The 17320-nt window shown below is 37.6% G+C and overlaps 1 protein-coding gene across 8 annotated transcripts in view; it reads right to left on the bottom strand.

The window, feature by feature from the left end:
• Window positions 1-4916: 4916 nt before the first annotated feature.
• The window catches only part of UBE3A (ubiquitin protein ligase E3A), a 51293-nt gene continuing 38889 nt past the window's right edge, over window positions 4917-17320 (bottom strand). For all 8 annotated transcript variants that reach the window (XM_030962255.1, XM_030962264.1, XM_030962305.1 and 5 more), the window contains 7 exons: window positions 13061-13205; window positions 9434-9639; window positions 7125-7289; window positions 6583-6738; window positions 6416-6489; window positions 5803-5946; window positions 4917-5590 (listed from right to left, as the gene is read on the bottom strand). In XM_030962255.1, the coding sequence (XP_030818115.1) occupies window positions 5470-5590; window positions 5803-5946; window positions 6416-6489; window positions 6583-6738; window positions 7125-7289; window positions 9434-9639; window positions 13061-13205 (1011 nt within the window). In that variant the 3' untranslated portion in view covers window positions 4917-5469. The remainder of the gene's footprint in view (window positions 5591-5802; window positions 5947-6415; window positions 6490-6582; window positions 6739-7124; window positions 7290-9433; window positions 9640-13060; window positions 13206-17320) is intronic.

Genomic DNA, 17320 nt, shown 5'->3' on the forward strand with positions numbered 1-17320 from the left:
ACTGCTGCAGGTCTGGAGCAGGATTGCTTCTGAAAGGCCCAAGGATGTTGTCTGGAACAACTCCTGGCACAGGAGCAATGTTCTCACCCAGGCTGGCTGCTGGCTACTACAGCTAGGGCACAAAGCAGAGGCTGGGCTCCAGCCCTTACACCACATGAGCCAGACAAGAATTTTGTTAGAAAGGATATCCTCTTGGGGATTTTAGTTTGGGAATGAAAGAGGCAAGGTGTAAAAAAAACAGTGCAATAGCAACCCTTATCAGATGCTCACAAAGAGGTCTGTGTTGTGCTTTTAAAGGAAAATACCCATTTTGGAGAAACCAAAATGTCATGTTTTATTTCAGGTGCCTTGTTGCAAAATTCATAGTATTCTTCATGCATTGATGGCAAAAATTAAAAATCAGTGTGCATGGCACAAGGGAGATTTTTCTTTTGAAAACACCATTTCGTCTAGAAAACATTTTTGTGCTGAGTTTCCAATTTTTATTAAAATCAGTTATATTAGGAAACAAAGCCCCTTCAATAGTAACATATTGGCTTACCTGATCTTGATCCCTTGCTGCTCAAACACAGAGTGCTTGAAAAGGGAAATATTAAATCAAAGGTAGCAACACATGATGTGTGGCAGCTCAGCCTGGGACAGGGAAGTGCAGCTAGTTGCCATTCCATGGCCACTCGCTCCTGAGCACTGTTACTCCCTCTGCTGTCCTATACAGGTCTGGAAGCAGGAGGTTGCAGTGGGAAGAGTTTTAAAGGATTTTCTCTGTACATGACCCCAGTGGCATAGCAGATACACCAGAGCCTTTGGTGATATTAAGAAAGGCTTCATGTCAGCTTTGCATGTAGCAGTTGAGCCACAAGTCTCTGCAGTTTTTATCTTCACTTGACATTGGCCAGTCCAAGCTGAGAGCCAAGGCTGCAGGAGCAGCAGGATCCCTGCACGTGCAATTGTTTGCAGTTGAGCTGTGCTGCCTGTCCTTCAAAGGGCAGAAGTCTAACTCCAGCAATTGGCTGGCTGACTTTCAGCTCTGGTCTCAATTTTTAAGTCTCAAAACTATGCACAAACCTACCCAGCAAAATAATGTAGGAGGTCCTAATGTAATCTCATTGTCCCAAAATAGAATGATTCCCACCCTCCACTTGCATCTCCAATGTCTTTGTCTCTTAGACATTTCCCCACACAAATCCCAACACAGGATCTATATTGAGCAAGACATCCATGAACACAAGCACACTAGGCAAACCTCAGATTTATCAGAATCGCTCTCCTGATGTATCCTACAAATACAGCAGAACAGAACAAAACTATATTTGTATATCTGCAATTAAAACCATCTTCCCACACACTTTTTAATTGGGTTAATGAAGAAGAACAGTAAAAACCAACAGCTGAAGACATCTTCAGATGGAGCACTAGAGAAAAATACTGACATTTCATGGGTTTTCCCATGAATTCATCTGGGTAAGAAATGACCTAAAGACTAATGCCAGTATCAACTCTTATTTCCAAAGCAGCATCCCTTCCATGATTCAGTATAAATCTGAATTTTTAAAAATTAATTTTATTAAGTCCCCACTGGTCTTACAAATTTTATGACAATTTAATTAAACTTTCAACTATGAACAAGAACTGTAAGTAACTTATCACAAACTCTTGTGACTCAGACTAAGCATAATAAACTCAGCTCTTGTTAGGAGAAGTTTGGTTTTGAATAGCTTAACTTGAAAGAAATTCCTGCTCCATCTTGCATGCTGAAATGATGGAGTTTTTCTGCATAATAAATAAAGCACAGCTCAAACATTCCACCCAATTCATATGCATCATAAAAACTCTTGAGGCAACCAGGAAATTCTTAATCCTCTTGTGAGAGTAAAAATTTACCTGGAGGCAACTGGCTACAACAGTGCGACAGAAACACCTTAAAGCTGATGATGTGGGGATTGTTCTCTTCCAGAACATCAGCAGCATGGAAACGTGTGTCCTGGAAACATCCAGCAGCATGGAAACCTGTGTCCAATTCACTGCTTCACAGAGCAGAAGCCCAAGCAGGCAGCTCACACTGCAGCTCCCTGGAGGCTGAGCCCACTAGGTCCATCACACCTGGGTGGTGTCAGATGGGACAGGAAGCTCCTGCTGCAGCAGTGAAGCCACTGTTGGATGAGAGGCATGGACTGACTACTGTAACACGGAGTTCTTTGAAGCCCTGGGCCAATTTCAGCATCAGCTGTCCTCAGAATGCAGGGTTGGAGGGGGTCCCCTTGGCTACCACCATCCTGTCTCAGGCTGCTGCCTGACAAATGGAAGACAAGCCCAGTGAGAAGTTCACAAAACTATTCCTTAGTTAACTGAGCTATGCTCATTGCTGACAGCTGTTCCTGAAATCTCTTTAGCAAGAAGCAAAAGCTTTGATCTTTTAAAAGGTGATGCTCTGTTTATGCAGCATTACGTGCTAACATACCTCCAGAGCTAAACAAAACCATTTCTTCACTCCTAATTAAATCTGAACCAGTGCCACATTAAGATGACTCTTCTCAGGGCATTACTTCTCTTGCACTACTATCATTTTTGAAGCATGTACAATACACAGCAGCCTGATGACCCCTTTGCACTGAGGTTGGAAACATTCAGGCAGTCTGTTAGGGTGCAGAAGGAGATACTTGAAGAAGTATTTTTCATTTGTCAAATGAGGCAGTGCTGAGATGTCCGAAATATTTTCTTGTCAACGTATCTTGAAGACACCCTGTAGAGAGAACACCACCACACTGACATCAGACTACTGCCTTGGAAGAGGGATCTTGTGTCTTACCGAAGAGAGGTATTTCCATGACACATTAGTACACTAAAGTCTCCAAGTTTTGTAGACCTAAACTTTGCTAGACACTGTGAAAGACATTCCAGGTGTGCCAGGAGCCCAGGAAAAAACCCCAAACCAAGCCCAGCTTAAAATGACATTTTCCCCTTCAAACAGAACACTGGCTGAAACTTCTGTAGGACAGGAATGCAGCCTGCAGCTATAAGACTTCAAAATTTTTTTAAACCTTATCAACTGGTGCTCCTGAACAACTAGTGCACTTACACCAGTCCTAAGGAGATAAGGTTTCAGTACAGTGGAATTTGGGGGGAGGCAGTATATATTTACATAAGGAATCAGTCAAATATTAAGTACTTATATCTTACCTGAAAATGATTCCTTGAAAAACAATTTATGCTTTTGAAGGCCAATGCCATTATGTATTATTTTAATCTTAATGCTAAAGGAAAACAGAAAGAGCATATTAACAATGTCAACAGTTAAGAGAACTTTGTATTGCTATCCAGTTATGCTGTCTGCACAGCTTTTAGACCCATATCAAAAAACGCCAACATGAATCACATACGCCTGTCAGCTGGGTGCAACCACAAACCACAGCCAAATTAGTGTAAGAAGAGTTACAGGGATAGAGCTTAACACATCAGACTGTGAACACTGTACATACCACACAGTAGCATCATGATGTGTTCATGCTTGCAGTGAATGACCTTAAGGCACTTGGCAAATGTTCTTACCACCTACAGTAAGAGTTGGTCCAAACTTGAAGGGCTCAGCAGGCACTGTTGTCACTCTGCACTGAGAGGTATCTTGTGTTTTCCTCCTCTGGGACATACAGCAAGGTGGACATACAAGAGGGCAGGCCCCAAGGGCCACCTCTGAGATCACAGGCCAGAAGACAGATAGCACCTTTCCCTCCCCAGTAAGTTTCAGTCCCGTGTGTCCAGGCCATCTGGCATTGGCTTGAATGAGGGGGGAACACGGCTGGACCCCACATCACTACAGTTCACTTGTGGAGAGCTTTCCATACCTGCAACCCTCAAATTATTCAGTACTACAACAACGTCTAATCAAACAATTTAATATCTAATTTATCAAAGTAAGAAAGTAACTTGTTTTCTTTTTCACTGAACCATGGTGAAAAAAGGTCATTGTTTTATTCAGCATCATAGTTACATAACAGTTGTCTGTTTCTATTACTAGAAAGAATTTATTAAAATAGTCCTGAAAGACATCTTTTCTTTTTCCAATGATTTCAAAACTAAGCCTTTTAATGCCAATTCCACACAGTCACGGGTTTGATCGGTAGTAGCCAGTTATAGCAATTGTCAAGGCACAAGCTCAGCTCTGCACATCCGCTGCAGCTTGTATTGGAAAAGAGATATGCCAGTTCCATCTGCACTCACAAATGCAGAATCCCTTCATCATATATTGCAACAGGAGAAATTAACATTAAACACAGACTAAGAAAGGTAAAGGATTTATTTCTGATATGATTTGTAGAGTTAAATTAAAAACCTACTGAATACTTTATGTAGTAGATGAACATAACCTTAGTACTTACTTTCTAACAGTTTATTTAATGGTTGGAAGTGTACAACATGAAGTAGGCCTCACGTTTAATATTGTTCAATTTTGCTTATTGTTAGATGAGATTAAAATACAGTAGCCATCCCTTTAGACTATGGTGCAACACTGATCATGTGCCTTGATAGGTAGGAAAAATGAATCATTAAATAAATGATGACATAACATATAGGGAAGACTTTGGATTGTCTATTTTAAATGTCAACATAATAGGCAATTAAGAATAGAACTTCATTTTAAGTGCACTTCCACATGCTTTGTTTATAATATAGCAAAAACTTCCTATCTTTTTTTCCAGACACTTCACTCCCTACTCTAAAGCTGTTCAGTTGAAAATGCACTTTCCCCAGTAAACTTCTTTTTTTAAAAAAGTAACTAAAATTTCTACCCTTTCATATGCTAAGAAATGTTTCCTAATTAAAAACACAGTTTATTACAAGACATGTGAAGACAACATATAGTGAAATGAATTTTAATTGTTGTGCTGTGACTAAAGTAAAGTTCTCAAGGCTGCAATTTAACATTCCAAGTTCTCCCTTCCATCTTTATTGATTCTCAAGATTTTGCACAGAAACTCTTTGGGGGCTAGAACAGCAGTAATTGCATCACACTGTTTTTCAAGACTTCAAGTTTCAAAAGCAAACTCTTCAAAAAGTACAGTTCTTGATTTGATTAGATACAGGGACAAAAATATAGCACATACTTGAAGGTTACATGGTCTACAAATGATGGCAATATTTTCCTTGGGAGAGTACAGTTTGTTTTCTTGTAAATACTCAAAAAGGCTCAACTTCAAGCAGTAATAAACACAAGCAAAAGTGATTTAACCCTTAAAATAAATATTCAGGAAAACCTCTCTGTACATACAAGTGAAAGAATATGTAACACTTTCACGCTAAAAGAAAAAATAAAGATTTTGTTCATATAAGCAGCTGAAATCTGCTGTTCCAGCCCAATGTCCCCAGTAAAGAAGGGAGGCACAAACACAGGTGACTACTGTAGCTCACTATCTTATGGCCTTTTTGGACAGGGACATCATCACCATCATTTTTAAATCCCTTTTGTTATACTTATTACAGCATGCCAAATCCTTTGGCATATGTGATGGCCTTCAATAATCTTTCTTTAAGCTTTTCTTTGCTTGAGTACTCCGGAAGCAAAAGTACATTAAAGCATGTGTGAGATGTAGGTAACCTGTGGGACAAAAAATACAAGCATTCAGATCTTGGAACATGCAAAAGAAATGCATCTCTATTTTACAAGTCAAAAAATAATGAATTTGAAGAAAATAAACTTCCCTTATATATTCAACTTTCAGATTTAACTAGGTTCATAATGTAAAAGCACATAATTCACTTCCATTTATAAAAAACCAAGCAAAACGTAGAATTTTTTTTTTTTTTTACCTCTCTGTATCTGGGCCATTTTTGGCTATGATCATCTTTAACTTTCCAAGTCCTCCCACAGGGGCTCTGTCTGTGCCTGTTGTAAACTGTAAGAATAGTCTTTTCTGTTCATCTGTAAATGAATGGACTATTTCCCAGAATTCCCTATTAAAGAAGAAATTAAAAAGTAAATAAACTGTAAACTTTCTTTGGTATAAATAAGAATTTCAAAAATAATTGAGCTTTGAAGGTATAATAATTCTAATCAGTCTTAGCATCAAGTTTATAAGTTGCATTCATTAACCAAAACTCTCAGAATGTATTTACCATAAATGAAATTCAGAAACAGAAATCAGAAATATTACTAAACACTGCAGTTTAACTGTCTTTAAACATTAATTTGGCTATGTCCTGCAGCTATTTTATTATTCCTATTTCCTAAGGAATTGTACTGATTGAACAATGCTTATACCACTCCTCTTCTGTAATGACAATACTTGAGAAAAGTGAAATTACACATAAGACATTTGCATCTCCACTACTACAAAAATATTAAATCTTACAATATTAAAATCATTATGAAGAAACAAGCAGAGGAAGTACTTTTTATCTTTACAAAATTAGAAAAAATTACCTAATAATAAGAGAGTCTCTTGTATAGCCACCATCATATTCTGTAGTTTCTTCTAGTGCTTGAAAATCTAAATTCTGTAAGAAGATGATATTTTTAAAGATGACCACTAATTATATACTCAGTATCAAAAAAAGCTCCACTCTCTAGTGTATATTCAAAATTCTTACCCTACTTCCACAAATAAGTAATTCAATTTCCTCTGGTCTAAATAAATATTTCAAAGGAGATTCATTGGTCACCATGTGGAATCCTCTCCGAAAGGCCTTGAACTGCTTTTCTACTGATTTATTGAGTATATAGTCAGCATAGAGATTGACAAATTCCTGCAAGGAAATAAACCCCAATAAACCTTAGTGTTTCAACACATGCCACTTGAAGTACCTCCCAAAAATACAAGACCCCAAAATACATATAATTCTGTAATTCTATGCAAATTATCTGAGCTCAGTTTTTATTCAGCAACACAAAAGAACAAGTGTCAAATACTGCTCAAACAGGTCAAACATCCCCCCCAGAAGCAACGTATCCATGTATCAATGCTTTCTTTAAGAGAAACCTTTTCTGTTTACAACCACACTGTGCTATAGCAATTTTAAAAGCCTTTTAAACTTAAAAATTATAAGTGAGACCAAACCTTTGTAGGATTCTACATAATTCTACACACAGTATATCAAAGAACTCAAGATGCTGTTTAAAAAGCTGAATGTACCTTTCTGTTTTCATTTGTAATAGGAATTTTATCACCGTTTTCCTTTAAATCATGCATCATTGGATTGCCAAAGAGATCCGTGTGAGATATTTGAAACGTTATCATCATATCATCTTCCACACTTCCTTCATACTCCAGTAAGTCTCTCAAACTCTGATACAGAACCTAACAGAATAAGGAATACATGTCTGTCAAAAATAAGCTTTGAAAAATTCCACTGAGTAATACAAGAAGACATGAAACCATCCACCTCAAAAAAGGGTTGTTATATTCTATGACACAAGTCACCTAAAAATCTCTCATAGCAGTCCAAACAATTACTTATTAAGTTCAGTATCTGTAAAGAGAAACAACAGAAGATATTAAGATAAAAAAGAAACATGGCAATCAGTGATAATTCCCTTAAAAGAGCCTTTTAGTACCTACCAATCTTCCAAAATGCAATGGTCAAACCTGCAGTTTAAGAGCCTTTAATAACATCTCAAGTCTTTTGAATCAGTCTTTACCTTCAGGCATCCAGAATATGTTACACAAGTAAGGGGAACATTTATGAGTTAAAAATCAAAGAAACCCCTGTATTTTATGTCAGATAAAATTCAGACAGCAGGCTTTCATCTTCTTATTTAAAACTGAAATCAACTAGGAAGTAATCCTGAAGCAACACAGATGGGGCAGTCCTTAACATAAGAAGACATTTATGAACCAAAAATAAAAAATCACAAGTTTGATCAGAATTTACCAAGTGGAATCTGAAATTACCTGTAAGAGTTTGCTCTATTCAAAGGAATAACCAGCTTTCTTTCCTGCTATGCCTTAGGAAAAGCCCAAGACTCTCTTGGAAACCAAAGCCTATGCAGCAAAGGAACAATTACTTGGCTGCAATAGAGGCAGAGGGGCTAAAGAATACAAAGAGAAGGTGGAAGTGACAACTGTGTGCAACTGTATTTTTATAGTGAAGTAGAAAAATAAATTTCCTCCCAATGTTTAAACTGAAACATGAAAGTTAATATGTAAACCTCAACCTCTCTGTGTGTTTTTGATTCTTCCACAGAACCTTTAAAAAGGACCTTGCACTGAAAAATCACTGGACTTGGAACCACTGGTGGTGAGGGCTGGTGAACAACCTGTTCTCCATGCTCTACAGCATTAGAAAAAGCACTGGGAGGTTTGACTACTGTGAATTTCATTTTGGGTTTCAGAAGCTCTGAAGTGTTTCAGTCACATGAGAACACAAAGAGTTAAAAAAGGATTATTTTAAAAGAAATCACTGTAGGTGATAGAGGAGAAACCTAAGAGCAGCGGAGAAAAATTAGGAAATGCCCTGACTGTCCTGTTCCACAGACATACATTCTTTTTTTGTTTGGTCACAAAATTTTGAGTATGTAATAAAAGTTAGAGGAAACTCAGGGCACTATTTCTCAACATCATTACACAGACAAACTGGTCGAAACCGGCATGCTGTTGTACGTAGCCACACCAAACAGACCAGATAATGTATTTTTTGATTAAACATGCCTCATTTCCAAAAATGAAAGCCAAGTAAGTTCTTTTTAGACAGTATCATTTTACTAATCTTTTTTGAAAAGAAGATTCTGTATAACTGCTTATAAAAGGGAAGTGTCCCATGGTTTGAAACCAAATGAAGCTTGCTAACAGCTCCTACCAGCACCATGAGGGGAAGCCATTGGTGATCTCTGATTGCAGGCAGAGCAGAGCCAAGATGTCCTGCACACAAACTAGTGTGCTCTATCTAATAAAGCACATGTACAGCTCAGTGCTTGTGTACAGCCACTGGCTGGGAATGGGTCTGTGAAGATGGACACTGATCACTGGATATTCATTAACTGTAGGGATATTCATAAACAGCTTCATCTGTCTCTTGCTTTAGACAAAAACCAGTAAGAACATCACACCTTTGCATTATTATTCTTACTTGCACTTTTTTGGGGTAGAAATTTACTTCTACAAATAGCTATAAACAGCCCAGTTTTACAAGTCTCTTTGGGAAGAGACAGGCTTGTTTATGCTTAATAATTTTTAGTAACATGTGTGAGTTTATGTAGCAAAAAACCCCAAACTTTATTGATACTGAGCCCTATTCATTGATGTTACAATTTTGCCTCTTCCAAACCAAATGTAGCAAGAAATTTTCTTGCTTATGAATTTATTTTAACAAATACGGACTCGTAATGCAAGTCACTGGTTATTTCACTTTCACTTCTGACAGTGATCTTGTGTTTAACTGAAATACAGATTAAATTATTCCATGGAAAATGCACTACTTAACTCGAAGAACATAAGGAACTTACAGGATGAGAGTCTGCCAGATCACGGAAAGTTCCTTTTTTGCCCATTAGCTTCCTGTAGACAACCATGGGGAAATGTACATCCAGTATACAGTTGTTGTAAATAGCCAGTCCCAGTACTATGCCAATCAGGGTAAACTGACCCTCCGTTTCAAAAGAGGACGGATTAAACCAAAACAGTTTTGTAGACTCATCATATGTGAACATCCCTGTTAAGAAAAAAAGAAAAAGAACAATTATGGTTACAATTCAATAAAAATGGCACATAAAATATACCCTTATAAACCCATTTGCACTAGCCTTTAAGCAATATTTAACTTAACATTATACTGAATTGAATGGCAAAGAGAATCTACTTAGGGTAACTGGAGCTGCTCAAAATACTGTTACTCACATCACCCCTAAAAGCCCGCAAGAGACCTGTGATGCAGTATCTGCAACACTCACTGGAGCTGCACATACACAAGCTTTCATCCCCTCCTCTACTGAGGAGCCAGCAGCACACTGATAACAATGATTCTGACTTTGATAAATACAGCAGTACAAGAAAAGAACACAGTTAAAGACATGTGGATGAAACAATCCCGAAGGACTCTAATTACTAAGAAGTGACAGCCTTTCCTCAAAGGCCAGTTCCAGCAAAGGAACAGGACTAGATGCAGCCCTACTACTTAATTAGAAGCTATGATGATGGAGAAAGGATTGACCATCACCCATGATTTTAGAGTTAGATGCCCAACAGATTTGTTTGCTTGTTTCAAGGACAATTGTTACTGCAGCTAATAAACACATCTGAACTTGAGAGGAAAATGGACCATGGCCTCACAGAAGGGGTTGCAATTTTAACAGCTTGTCACTGTCTAAAGAGAGTGGTTTTGCTTCTCTCATTCAGTTCAGTATTTCAGGAGACCAATTTCCAGCCCAGCTCATGAGCTGAGCACTGAAGACTTCAATAGACAGTTGAACTGGCACATGCCAGAAGCTCCAGGGAGAAAATGTGAAGCCAAGAGACAGGCAGAGTGTCTTACCCTTTTGGCTGTAGCAAGACACAAGACAGCTCTTGTTTATGAAACCAGAGTGCACAGGCTATATATTATTTATATAAATATTATTTATATATAAATAACATTCTCAATAAAATCCATTGCTTACCTGACTAGATACTGAAACAAAATAAATGCAAACGCCATAGACTTAAGGTGAGAGAGAGACCACCCTGGACAGGCCAGTCCCAATCACCTGCTGCTTGTAGAGCTGTCAGATTTTCCAGCAGAACCTAAGAAAAACTGCCCCAGGCTCCTTACTCTCAACACACCCTGTCAGATCCGTGTGAAGAATATCAACTACATTTGCCACAAGGATTTATCTTGTCAGCTCTTAAAAGATACTCTTGTTTACAACCCATGCAGATGTACAAACTGATTACAAAGCCACATGAAGACAAAATTACTCTGAAGACTGAAAACATTATCTTCAGCCAAGAGATAAAGACTTTTTCCTCATTCCATGTAAGGCAATAACTGCAAGCTCATTCAGACTCCGGGTATTCCTCAGAATGTATCTCAATAAGTGACATGGACTGGGTCAGCCATTAGGAAGCACACAAATAACAGACTGATCCATCAGATAAGGCAACTGGAGATCAGAAATGGATGAGCAGCTCAGGCATATATAGGCCAAACATTATCTAGAATCCTGTATACCATTTTCTGAACAGACTGAGGTAACTTCTGGATTACTGGAATGTAAAGCAATGACTTTTTGGAATATCATGGAAAAGTTAAACTGTCAAAACCAACAACTCCAGCAAATGTTTAATAATGAAGCATCAACAGTTTACTCAGATCCATGTCTGGAAACACTTTAAGGTGCAATACAGTATTTAACTCCCTTACCAAAATTAAGACTACAGTACATTAAAATCATAATGAAACACCAGAAGAAAATGGAATCTGCAAGAAGGCAAAAATAATTGCCCTGTAAGTTATAGGAAGTTATCACTTATTCCTTTACCATGGAATATCTTTACCAGTATTATTCTGAGTTATTGCCTCCTTTGAGTAAAATTTTAAGGTAGTTTAATATCAAAATACTCAAAAAGTCAAAGAAACTATAATAACAATATACATCTCTCCAAATATACCTATTGAAGACAGACATTTTAAGTTCCACTTAAAGGATCTCCTCTGTTTTCTCAGGTAAAGAAAGCATTTATAAATCAACAAAAGTCACTCATGGTATATCTGGTGCATACATGAACTGCTAACTTTTTTACATTTTTAATACAGAAGTAAAACTTAACACATGCATACATTTCTAATATATGACCTACCTTTAAATGCAGGGAGTATATACACACTGCTTGGATCTTAGCTTAAGCACACTTTAGCACTATTAAATAAAGAGTAGTTCAATACACCCACACAACTTCTGTTTAGATAAACTCAAGTTGAAAATGTATTTATTTTGTGTTGAAAATAAAATGTAATCAATCAAAGTACTAAAAGTTCTTTATTTTACCATACTTCAAAGTAAGCTAATTCAGATTACAAATCTGTCTAAGTTAATAGCATTTTTCAGAGTGAGTAAGACTTGTCTATGATTCTGTACCACTTGTTATAAGAACTGGCTTGCATATGGTGAAGAGCAAGTGCCAAGGTTCAGATTTTTGCTACTGATTCTGGGTACTTGATACTGATACCCTCCTTTCTAATCCGGTTAAAATAGATTTCTGTGCATTCTCATCAATTTTCTAAGCTACAAAACAAAGAACAGCAGCTTTATCTTTTACAATAGTCCAGTGAAACCAAATTAACAGCCATGAGCTGTTAGGCTTCTTTAATGGAACCCATTACAGGAAATACAATGTAACATCATATTTCACATAAAATGCAAAATTAGTATAGGAAACTGGCAGGTCTCATTACTATTTTAACATGAAGTAGTCTTATAATTTTATAACATTTTCATCTTTTCAGAGTAGCAGACAAGTTGCACAGTAAAAGAAGCATGTCCTTGCATAAATGATTGGTGCAGGGAGCAAGGGAAAAAATAATATGATGGAAGTATGACTGCCGAAACACAAATGTAAAATTTTGGCTCTAATATACCAAGTTACTCTTTGTTCTTTAACTACAATCAAATTTGACACTGCTGTGACACTTTGGATCTTCAGAACTGAGACTATCAGATTTATTAAGCTGGAGGAAGTAACTGAAAAACTCCCATAGTCCGACTCTTGCTTTATTGCAGCTCTTCGTCTTTGGTTTGATTCCTAATTCTAGAAGCTAATTACAAAGCAAAGTGAGGAGAAATGTGAGAGAACAAAGGAACCCAGCTAAGAAACCCTGTACTACTGATTTGTATCCAAACAAGTAATGATGGTTCTCATTAACTATACACAGTTACTCTTTCCATCATTCCTCCTTTAGGAGGATGACTGCTGACAACACAGTGAGCCTCAATGTTTGGCAAATACTCTGGTGACCATCAATGAACCTGGAGAGCTTCAGAGAGAGGCAGCAGTGGATACAGAAAGCATAAACATAGAGCAATCTAGTTTGGAAGATCATCCAGGCCGACCTTTTGTGAGAAAAATCTGTTAAATCAGAAAATTATTAGAACACGTACCGATATCTGGATTGAAGATTTCTTCCACAACCAGTTGAAAAAATTCTTTGGAAACACCTCCTTCATCTACCCCTTGCTCTCCTTCAAATTCAACATACAATTGCTTCTTCAAGTCTGCAGGATTTTCCATGGCAATCATCTCTAGCTATTGAGAGAAGAGATAGAAATATTTCATTAGTAAATCTATTTACTAGAATAGTTTAGTAACAAATAATGAAACCAAAAGTACCCTCCAAATTTAAGAAGAAAGCGAGCACAAATCACAACAGTAAAATAAGAGAAATCAATAGTAACCCTAAACCACTCTAAACATGTTTTACAATCTAGGGATTAACAGCAAGAAACTTACCATAGAACTGATCTGTCAGCCCATTAAAGCTCACTAGCTGTTAGCATTCTCTATTTCTATTCTTTTAAGCACTTATTTAAAACAAGTTATCATTGTGTTGCACACAATTCACAGAAAAAGGAAGAAAACAAGATGTATTACTAGAATAATTAAATTCATCTGACAATGAAGATTCTGCAATATGATCTACATGTTTGACAATAAAAGGCTTTGTGAAGGGATTACACAGATATGTTTTCAGAGGGGGAGACTGAAAACAAGCCTTTGATGAGTACTTGCATCTCTCAAACAAAGAGCTGGGGAAAAAACCTAAGAACACAAAAGACACTAGTATTACAGTCAAATCAACTCCCTCTTCTTGATCCTAATGAAGTCTCAAAACTCTCTTGCTCTTATTTCTTCAGTGCCTTTAAACAGATCTACTGCACTGCTGCTGTGAAAGTGAAAATTCTGTTAAGACCAAATCGTAAGTCTGACATTTTACAAGAGTTTTAAGTCTATATAGAGGCCATTAGAGGCCACAGAATCACAAAATAGTTTGGGTTGGAAGGGACCTGGAAAGATCATCTAGTTCCAACCCTTCTGCCATGGGCTGGGACACATTCCAGTAAACTAGCTTGCTCAAAGCCCCATCTAGCATGGCCTTAAATAGTTCCAGGGATGGGACATTGCCAACTCTCCTGGGCAACCAGCTGCAGTGCCCCACCACCTTCGCAGCAAAAAATTTCTTCTCAACATCTAATCTAAACCTCTCCTCTATCATATGAGGTAATTTGTCCCATCGTTACATGCCTTTGTAAAACTTCCTCTCCAGTTCTCATCAGCCTCCTTTAGGTGCTGAAACGGAGACCTTTCTATAAGGTCTCCCAGGAGCCTTCTCTTTGGCTGAGCAACCCTAACTCTCCCAGCCTGTGTTTATAGGAGAGGTGCTCCAGCCCTCTGATCATTTTTGCATCCCTCCTCTGGATTCAACCCAACAGGTCCACATCCTTCTTATGCTGGGCACCCAGAGCTGGATGCAGCGCTCCAAGGGAGAATCTCACAAGCGTAGAGTAGAAGGGTACAGTCACCTCCCTTGACCTGCAGGCCATGCTGCTTTTGATGCAGCCCAGGGTATGGTTGGATCTCTGGGCTGTGAATGCACATTGCCAGGTCCTTCACTTGCTTACACCAAAAATGTATCCTTTCAGTAAATCAGAAGTTAAGCAAGGATATTTTGCAGCTCTTATTTGGATCCTTTCCACTTACAACCAATAGCAATAAAGTTGTGGTTTTTTCCTCCCCAGCAATGACTTTGTTGGCTTTGTAGTCTTTACCACCAGTAATTTAATACATTGCATGATTTATGAATTTTCATGAGTGCTGAGAAAGCATATGCTATCTCTGCATTTCTTCTGGGACAGCAACCCTATCTCATAGTGTGAAGACTCTATCGTGTCATGGAAATGCACTAAGGAAGGTTCATATTTATATAAGTTCATATTATACATATAGAGCAGTTAAAGAAATTGCAAAATTATTTTTTGGCTGACAAAAACAGCCTAAAAAAAGAGGAAGGAAACAGTCTTAGTTGAGCAATGCTGGCTAGGCAGATTAGAACAGTGCACTGGACGTCTGCAAGGGAGTCAGATAAAGGATTATCAAAAACCCAGTATTTTGAGCAAAGCCTGATGCTCCTTGAAGTAGATTCTATAAGCAGGAAAATGCTGCTAAGCTGCTCAACTTAAAGTTGTGGGTTTAGCTGCTCCTTTGAGTATCTGTGTCAACACTGATGCTTCACAATAAAAACTGAATGCAGTGGGCAACAGCAGCAAACACAACTGTAAGGAGGCACTGAATTTAAGCAGAACTGCAGAAGTGTTTCTATAGAAGGGAAGCATGAACTTCAGTTATTGCTGTCTGGTTCTTAGGTTTTTTGGGGTCTTTCTTTGTTTTTAATAATCACAGCTATCTCAACCTTGTCAACATAGATGCTGCTAGGGAAACACAATCCATCTATGTGAATTACTGAAGTTTTAGAAGTTGTTTTCTGTCATGATGGTTTGACTAGCCACATCATTGAAATAATCACTACGTTTTCCAGGGACTTCCTAAAAAGCAGAGACTTCCTAAAATTCCTAAAAATGTCTAAAGCAGCCGAAGAATGTGTGAATTGAAAAGCTGAAAGCTGAAAGATGATGTCATAAAGAATATTTTGTATTTTCTTTGCTGAAACACACCAATGTTCCACAACTTTAGACATTGGGTGATTTTACTTTGTTTACAGAATGACACTGCTTTCCTGAAAGACAGGAATGTTCACTGAATGACAGAAATATGACAAAATTTAAAAGCTTAATGTAACACCAGTGTTTGGCAACCTGCTTAAAATTGATGGCAACTGAACTAATTTCTATTCAGTTAAAAATGATCACAAACCACCTTAAGTTCTATCATAAAATAAAAGTTCTCTTTAAGGCAGAGACAGGAATGCTTTTCACACTAGACAGAAAAATGACAGAACACAGCTAATTTAAGCTTGAAAGTACCAGTGACACATCATGACTTAAGTTGGTCAACACACTTTTCTAAAAACCAGCATGGAAGGTAATAGTTACAGTGACAAAGCAGCCTTTGCTCCAACTGTTTTTTTTTTTTTACAGTTCATGCATTTGGAGCCTGCACACATCAACAGCCACATGCTCTGCACCCAACCAGTGCATACGAGGGCTGACATTTTCACCTGAACACACAAACTTCAACGGGGTCTGAAACAATGTCAGATCTCCTAATACAGGAGAGAATCTGCCTACTGGGTTCAGGTGGCACAGAAGAGTTTTGGTCATCAATACATTCAGCAGAGACATCTTCAAGCAGGAGAGGGTTGCTGCCCACTAGTTGTCTGCATTCCATGTGCAATTTGTCCAAGGGAGTTTCTAATTTGCAAGCCAAGTACAAGCCTGATTCTGCTGAAGGAGCCTACCACGTTTTCACTTGCAGAAGTTGTGTGTCATAACTCACACCCTTTAAATTACTGCTGCCTAAGAAGAATGCCACATTTAACCTGGGCCAAGGGGGTGGGGGAAGAATAAACTCTGAAGAAGGGGATGAAAGAAATAGTACTTGGGGAATGAAAAGGCAGAAGAGAGGATTTAAGGAGGTATTTCCTTTCATTACCACCACACTCACACAAGGTGACTCAGCAGTGCAGCTAACCTATTGAATCTGCTAGACAGTAAAAAGCATGCTAACTACCTTCAGCAACTGCAAACTGAGCTACTGAGTCCCAAATACCAGACTTCCTTAAAAAAAGTGGGGACTAAAGTGTTACAAATTCTAACATTCTACCTCTGTCCGCAGGTGAATTTTCAGACTAACATACATACAAGTAAGTATACAAAACGTATATAGTACAAAGAAAGAAGTTTCATTAAATAATTTCCAATTAAAAAAAAGAAAAAATAAGTTTCTGAGGCAAGTTTCATATATGCAAAGCAATTGAACAAGAAATTTGTAAATAAAATTTTTCCTTAGATGTATGTGTTTTTAGGGAACTAAGATTCTCTCAATAAGCAACTTTAAACAAGATAATGCCTTCAGGGTATTTAAAAAGTATTGCTTCAAATTCTTAGTAGAAGGAAAAGTCCTATGTTGTTAACAGTAACAAAAAAATCACTTACCAGTGTTCATATTTGCCTTACTGAAATCCAAGAAGTGAGACTATATACACATTGAATTATAAAAGCTAAAATATTAAGTATTGATAGAAGAAAAACAGCCTGGTAATGACTTTATCAGCTCAACTGATCAGCAGAAAGACAGTATTTAGTGTGTTTGCAAGAAATTGCAAAGGCTGATCAATATATTTGTTTGAAAAATATTCAACATCAATAAGGAAAATATGAGTAAAACTATCTCAACCTCATTTTCAT

The sequence above is a fragment of the Camarhynchus parvulus genome, chromosome 1 (assembly GCF_901933205.1).
Source record: "Camarhynchus parvulus chromosome 1, STF_HiC, whole genome shotgun sequence".
Lineage (NCBI taxonomy): Eukaryota > Metazoa > Chordata > Aves > Passeriformes > Thraupidae > Camarhynchus > Camarhynchus parvulus.